Source organism: Hippoglossus stenolepis, chromosome 9 (assembly GCF_022539355.2).
Source record: "Hippoglossus stenolepis isolate QCI-W04-F060 chromosome 9, HSTE1.2, whole genome shotgun sequence".
Taxonomy (NCBI): Eukaryota; Metazoa; Chordata; class Actinopteri; order Pleuronectiformes; family Pleuronectidae; genus Hippoglossus; species Hippoglossus stenolepis.
This window is the reverse complement of record NC_061491.1, coordinates 10,308,723-10,316,103: the sequence shown is the minus strand read 5'-3', so window position 1 is coordinate 10,316,103 and position 7,381 is coordinate 10,308,723. Positions and strand designations below refer to the sequence as shown.

At 43.2% G+C, this 7,381-nt stretch overlaps 1 protein-coding gene across 1 annotated transcript; it reads left to right on the top strand.

The window, feature by feature from the left end:
• Nucleotides 1–595: 595 nt before the first annotated feature.
• bnip3la (BCL2 interacting protein 3 like a) lies at nucleotides 596–5,104 on the top strand. Its single transcript, XM_035166335.1, has 6 exons — nucleotides 596–705; nucleotides 1,823–2,093; nucleotides 2,200–2,281; nucleotides 2,380–2,486; nucleotides 2,587–2,736; nucleotides 3,432–5,104. The coding sequence occupies exons 1-6, from the start codon at nucleotides 627–629 to the stop codon at nucleotides 3,478–3,480; spliced, it is 738 nt and encodes a 245-aa protein (XP_035022226.1). The 5' UTR covers nucleotides 596–626; the 3' UTR covers nucleotides 3,481–5,104.
• Nucleotides 5,105–7,381: the final 2,277 nt, after the last annotated feature.

Genomic DNA, 7,381 nt, shown 5'->3' with positions numbered 1-7,381 from the left:
AAGACGTTGCCCAACGCACAGGTTAGAGTTAAGAACTGGGACCGTGGGAGCGAGTTAGAAAAGTATGACTTCAAGGCTCATTCCAGAAATGTTCTCTCAAAATTAACATAAGACTCAATGGAGAGGGCACCCGGAGAACTAAAATTCTAAAAAGGGATACAGCCAAAAGTTTAGCTCTGATATATTTCATAGTGACATGTCTGCGAAGCTAACTAGTTTTCCTACGTTTTGATGTAAAAATCATGAATGACCACCTCCATTTGTGGCTTTGAGAGCAGTTTAAGCACAGAAAAAATGGCTGAAAATCGGTCATTTTCTCACTCGTTCCTTTGATAAAGGCTCCCATAGACTCCCATTCAAAAAAACTTGCTGTTTTTCGCAATTTACGAGCGAACCGTTAGGCGAAAGTCTTAGAATAAACAGATCCCACCATGTGTGTCAAAAACAGCGGGACGAGTAGCGGGACGAAATTTATGGCAGAGGAACGAAGAATAATAATATATGTGGATTCATTGCATTACTGCTGACATAATGTTTGTTTTCTGGATCTATATTTTATGTCTGGTGTGGACTCTGGACTGACTCGGCGCATGCGCACTGTGCACTCTGCGTGTCCCGCAGCTGAGATGAACGCTCAGGCTGGTGGAGTCAACATGTCCACCGCTGCTGCTCAGCGAAACAACAACGAGGAGCCCGGGCTCCACGGTACGTAGCGGCTCCGCGTGTCTCTCCGTGCTCCGCGTCACAGAGGACACGGTGGCCGGCATTAAAAAGTGTCTGCTTTTGATCATATCCGCGTATTTTCGAGTTTATTGTAAAAGTTGCATCGCTAATGGAATTTCCTCTTCGTCTGGGAGGGGCGGAGGGTGTTGTTCAGCGTCACCGCGAGAGTCAGCCAATTGCGTGGCGAGAAACGTTTGATCGACGGCTCGGCAGCCAATCACGTACGCCAGACGACCGTTGGGTGGGCTCAGGCCAAATGAAAACAAGTTTGGGACAAAAGACCAAATACATATTGTTTTTATTCGTCGTTCTGTTTATCATTTCTGGTAGAAGCTCTTATGACGCTGACGCCTTGTGTAGTCGAGTTGTTTTTTATTCAGCTGCCGTTCGTCTGTCTGTTTATTTAGATGCTAGTTTTAAAGGGAGACAACGGCACCATGTTAGCATAACGCCTGAACACTAATAGCACCTAAAATACATAAAAAACACACCGTACTGATTAAAGGGGATTTGACGATCAACATTTTAAGGGTGGAAACAAACGCTCGCAGAGAAATGTGTGTTGTATATGTGACAAAACCATCAGAGCTGGAACAGAACAGCGACGTGCCTGGGCACATTGTGTCACACTGCTCTCCACAGTTATGCAAGAGCTCACATGAGAGCAGCTCTGACTGCAAACTGTGTCTGGGTCTGTGCAGCCGATCACACAACAGACAACATGATCATCAACAACATGAGTTACACGGTTTTTATTTATACTCATTAAATCCTTCATAGGGGAAAGGGGAGATTTGTGCTGCAAGGTTGATGTTTTGTTTTCACCCATGCTCAGATTACATAACTCATTTAGAAAAAAATGTGCAAGCTGTTTGTGGGGCAGTGGCACAAAGAAATGCACGCGCTCATGGATGCAGTGCACATCCAGTGCACAGCGCCAGTGTTTCAGGGAACGTAGGTCAGCAGTTTCCTTATAGATAGAGGACGGATGCATGTTTCTGTTTGGTGCACAATCTGCTTTTAGGTTTGCACTTTAACACAACAAACCAAATCTCCCTTTCTTCCTTCCTTCCCTCCTCTTGACCTTCGTGTTGCCAAGGCTCTTGGGTGGAGCTGGAGCTGAATGGGAACCCAGGGACCACGGGCGTGCAGGAGCACCTGCACATGACACCCTTTGCTGACCAAATAAATGCAAACGCAGAAGCGAGCCAAACCCTGCAGACCTTGGAAGTGGTGCCCGAGAATGATGAAAACTTCATCGGAGGATTAGAGCATGTGCCGTCATCCTCCTCCATCCACAATGGAGACATGGAAAAGATCCTCTTGGATGCACAGCATGAGTCCAGCCCAAGCAACTCTGCCTGTGATAGGTAGGAATAAAGGGCATTACATGATATATGCATGGAGATAAAGTGCACTTTGTACTGTACTGTTAAAAAAAGGAGGTTTTGACTTTTCTCTGATGTGTTGACTCAGTCCTCACAGGCCTCAAAGTCCAGATCAGGATGAGGGTCAGATAATGTTTGATGTGGAGATGTCCAGCTCAAGAAGTAGTCAGGTAAAACACCATGATACACTCAGAAGTTTCAACCCTTGTCATGTGTTTTCATTTCATGTGAAAAAACATATTGCTTTAGTCAGCCATTTTTTTTGCAGTCAGAGGAAGATGGTTCAGAGAAGGACAGAGAGGAAGACATCCTAATGAACAAAGAAGTCGACTGGGTCGCTGACTGGTCCAGCAGACCAGAAAACATTCCACCAAAGTAAGTAGACTCTCATTTCCAGTATCATACTGCTAATTGTCATTCAGACCATTCTGACATGATTATTAGCATTAATTGGTTGATTGATTTCTCCTCACAGGGAGTTCCACTTCAGACATCCTAGACGTTCTGAATCGCTCAGTATTAGAAAGAGCGGCGCCATGAAGAAAGGTGGCATCTTCTCAGCCGATATCCTCAAAATCTTCATCCCTTCCTTACTCATCTCACACATCCTCGCTATCGGCCTCGGGTAAGTCTATATTCACGCAGCTCCGTCTTCACGGAAACCAAGGGTCAGCTTTGCAGTGGCTTGCAGTGGTTGGCCCAGACCCGGGGCCTCATTTATAAAACAGGGAAAGTGGTGAAGAGCAGACCCCAGCAAATCAATCCTCCTAATGATGCACCTCTGACCCACTTACTAATGAGCAGAATTTAGCTGCTTTCATGCGCTGAAGTCTGGACATTTTCCTGAAATTTTTTAAAGGCGCTGCATGTGAGAACACAAATGTCTGAGTCAGTTGCAGTAGACATTTTTCTGGAACTTTTGCTGCTAGCCTCCTTGTAAAATGTCAGAGTGAGAATACAGCAGGAAATTCTCTCGAAAATGAGTGAAAAGTAGATGTAGACGAAAATGTCAACTCGGAAAGACAATGAGATTCGAGAGCTTTAGGTAATAAGGGCCGGTGCAGAAATTCTAAAACAAGTTGCAGAGCGGGCAAGAGACAGTCAGCAGCGATTGAGGGAGGAGCTGCTGTCACCAACAAGTTAGAACTGTCATCTGAAAGAACGCGTTGGATTCAGAGTAATGAGTTGGCCTGCGTGCTTTTGAAAATGTGAACCGTATCATTTATTTATCACTGTGTTCAAAGCATTATTTTTAATCATCTCTTGTTTTTTCAGCTGCTTTATTTCCCTGTTTCATGGATGTGTGTGTTTTTGTTCTAGGGTGTACATCGGGAAGAGAATTGCCACAGCCTCCACCAGCTCCTACTGATGAGAGGAGGAAGCAGTGCCTGTGTGTTCTCCTGTCTCCAACCATCGTCCTGTGGTCAAGATGTCTCCCTGCACCTATTGTACACCCACACTTCCTCCTCCTATCTGCATTCTGTTCCATTGTAGTTGTTATAGAAGTAAACACATGACGTTATGTGGTTGCACTCCAACATGTTTTGACACAGAGTAACGTTGTACCCTAGCAGTCATCACCAACTTGAATCCCGTAGATAACTGATGCTGTTAGAGCTGGAATATATTAGTCATCTTTTTTCAACTCAAAACGAGTACGTGACAAGGATTTGATGTCGGACGGCTTCAGGGTTTTGTGTTTTTTATTTCTGAAATTTCCCCCAATTGTTTTTGATTTGATGTCACAAGTAATCTGGCCTCGTCCTGAGCTGCACGTCTCCTCTGGTGTCTCAGCAGGCAGAGTGTGTATGCGCCATATCCCAATACAAACCAACTGAATTGGCTCTGGGAACAGAAGGGGTCTTTTATTGTCGCCTTAACTTTTCATTCTTTTAGCTTAACATTCGCGGTGCAGTTAACTGAGGGTGGGCAACAAATTGTGCTACACAAGTGGGATTCGTTTTTCAATTCCACCGATTTTTGAGCATGGAATTTGAATCACGTTGACTCCTGAGCGTTTCTTTTAAAAGTTTTTAAGGTTGGAAAGCTTCAACACTGGCTCCAAAACTAGACAGTGTGGCTGTTTGAGTATATTATAATATTGGAACCAAGGATTGATGGCAGTTTACCAAGCCATTTGCTATTATTATTATTATTATTATTTTTATTTTTATTTTGTTTGCCTACATATCTTCTTTAAGACATAATATAGCAGCAATGGCAAAGTGCCAAATTAATAATTTTCACCACCGCACATTGGTGATTTAAGACTGTTTCTCATATGTTTAAGTATTTAAAGATGTAGATGTGAAACTTAATTAAAACTGTGATCTGCCCCATGTAATAGACGCCTTCTTGATATTGTTTAATTTCTATTTACGTTGATAATAATGCATATTATAGCTTATGCATAGTGGCAGTGTAATTAACGTGTCCTTGCTGTCATTTAATTGCTCAAGTGTCAGTTGCAGAAACCGCCGCAGAGGAAGGTGTTTGCAGGGGCCTCATGTACAAGTGTTATACAACTTTAATCTAGTTTTCACTGTGCAATCCTTTCACATAGTATGATACAATGAACAGCGCATATAGCGTGTTTAGAATGATGACAGAAACAGATATGTGAAGCATTCCCTGAAGAAGATGCATGTGATTGCTGTTTATTGACGCTGGTTGGAAGACTGGATGACTCTTCTGTCACTATTTGTGGATTGATGACATTGTAACCGTACAACCATAATGTACAGTACACTAGTTGTAGTGGCAGTTTTGGTTATCAAGCGCTCAACGTGCATTTAGGCTTTAATGCATCATAAGACATACTAACTTATAAATCATATCAGGCTTATGTACAGGTGATCAGTGTGCAATACATTTTGAAGTTGAATAAAGTTTGTACTGTATACAGTCGCTGAGATATAAATACTAAGGAAGTGAATAGAGCTTGATGCATTATTGAAGCCATGATAACTAATAAAATGCACATATCATCATTATGGGTTGTCTTATATCTGATTAGTGACCTTATATGGTTCTGTTGACTGAACACAGAGGCTGGGACATACAGTAAATTACATTTCATTAACATGATTAGAATAATGTGTTTAAAGGAGAATGTGTTGGATTGTAGCTTGTCCAGTTTTTTTCAGGATAAATCTCACAGGTTCCCGGCTCTCACTTTCTCCTCCCTGGTTATTTCAGGTATCACGGACAGTGTGTAAAAAGGCGTCACTTCTCCTGTACCCTCTATTACTCCCCTTCCAACTAATTATCAGTTCTTATCCTTCTAAAACGTAAGTTACTTACATTAGTAACCAACATATCTACAAGCACTGTGTGACCCTTTTTGAATACAGGCAAGTTCCATCAAGACTGGACACCTGGAAGCTGCCGAGCACATCCACAGTATAGGTGCTACACAGTAATGGGTTCAGGTCTTTGCTCATGGGCTCCTCGTGGTGGTAATTTGTTCCTTCTCTTGTTTGTTCGGGAATGGACCCTTTTCAACAAAGGTTCAGTTGTCTTAACTGTTTTTAAGCCACGAATACCCCAAGTCATACCTCTACAAAGCATCTATTTCCTTTCCTTTTATTTATTAATAACAGTGTAATGATGACAGAGGAGGACCCCACGCATTCACAACAAATCAATGACAAAACTTTTTTGGAACATTTTTCTGTGGTGCACAAATGTCTACCTGCTGTCTTCTTCCTGTGCTGGATGTGCCTTGATAAACAGGTATCTAATAGCTTTGCCAGTTACAATGACAACTAGGGCTACGTTGTAGCACTAACGGGCCCGAGCACAGGCATTTTCAAGCCTGTTGCGGTTAGTGGAGAGAGCGATCAATGACCAAGCGCATGTCTCCGCGTTGCACGCGTTTTGCGCACTGCGGCAAGGACAAACGCTTCACTTCCTGCGTCCGTCATGTGATGTCGATCCTTGCCTGCTAATTGCTCAGTAAAAATGTGGAATATGGCCAAAATGGCCACTAAATCCAAAATGGCGGGCTTCCTGTTGCGTTTTTCATAATGCTCCTTGAGACTTTTTTGTATGACTGGTCACGATACAACCTACTTCTGATTTTGGTGAATATCGGTCGAGGGGAAACCTAGGGGCTGCGTTCCAGGTGGCGCTGTTGAGCCATTTTGCCACGCCCATTTCCAAATACTCCAGAATACTAAAATATCCGTAAGCCTTGAATTTCCTGCAAAGGTTCATGAATTTGTGAGCATGTCTAGGCCCTGAAAAAGCCTCCCAAAGGGAAATAATAATAACTAGGGCTACGTTGTAGCACTAACGGGCCCGAGCACAGGCATTTTCAAGACTGTTGCGGTTAGTGGAGAGAGCGATCATTGAACAAGCGCACGTCTCCACGTTGCATGCGTTTTGCGCACTGCGGCAAGGATAAACGCTTCACTTCCTGCGTCCGTCACCGATGTCGATCCTTTCCTGCTAATTGCTCATTACGGCCCATGCTATCAAATAGCACATCACACTGTGAACATTTTATGGAAATCGAATGGTATTTGTAAAACAAAGCTTACTTCCTGTTGCCAGTAGGTGGCGCAATCACTATTATTACCTACAGACTAAGACATCTGTTCAAGTAGGGGCTCTGATGTAACATGACCAATTTTGTGTCAATTGGACAATGTTACAACAACATAATTTTCACACTGATCAGTAGGTGGCGCTATGACCCTGAACTAATATTAATATATGGATGTGTTCAGGTCAGGATTGTGATCATAGGTCAGTAGTTCGGAGCCGGTTGGATAATGCAGAGTGGATTTACAAAGTACTTCCTGTTTCATGGCGAATCAGTAGGTGGCGCTATGACACTGAGGAAATATTGACACATAGAGCTGTTCAGGCTTGGACTCTAATCATGTGACAGAAGTTTGGTAGTGATAGGACTATGCACACTGGAGTTATGACAACATCGTCTCCTTTGGCGAAGGATGATCCTTCGCCGCACCTCAATGTTTACACGGTTTGAGGAAATGTCACAATTCTGACCATGGTCCAATGGCTTGACTGAGCTCATTTGAGCTCTATATTGTTAAGCAGCCAGGAGCAGTGCATCAAAGTATAAAACATGTCAATTCCTGTAGCCAGCAGGTGGCGCTGTGATTTTAAGTCATGATTTCTGTGTAGATGTCATCAGGCCGGGACTCTTGTCTTACATGTCTAGTTTGGACTCGATTGGACCATGTAGTCTTTTGCTGGTTTCTGCGATTTTGGGGTGACATGTCCGAGATACAGAACCT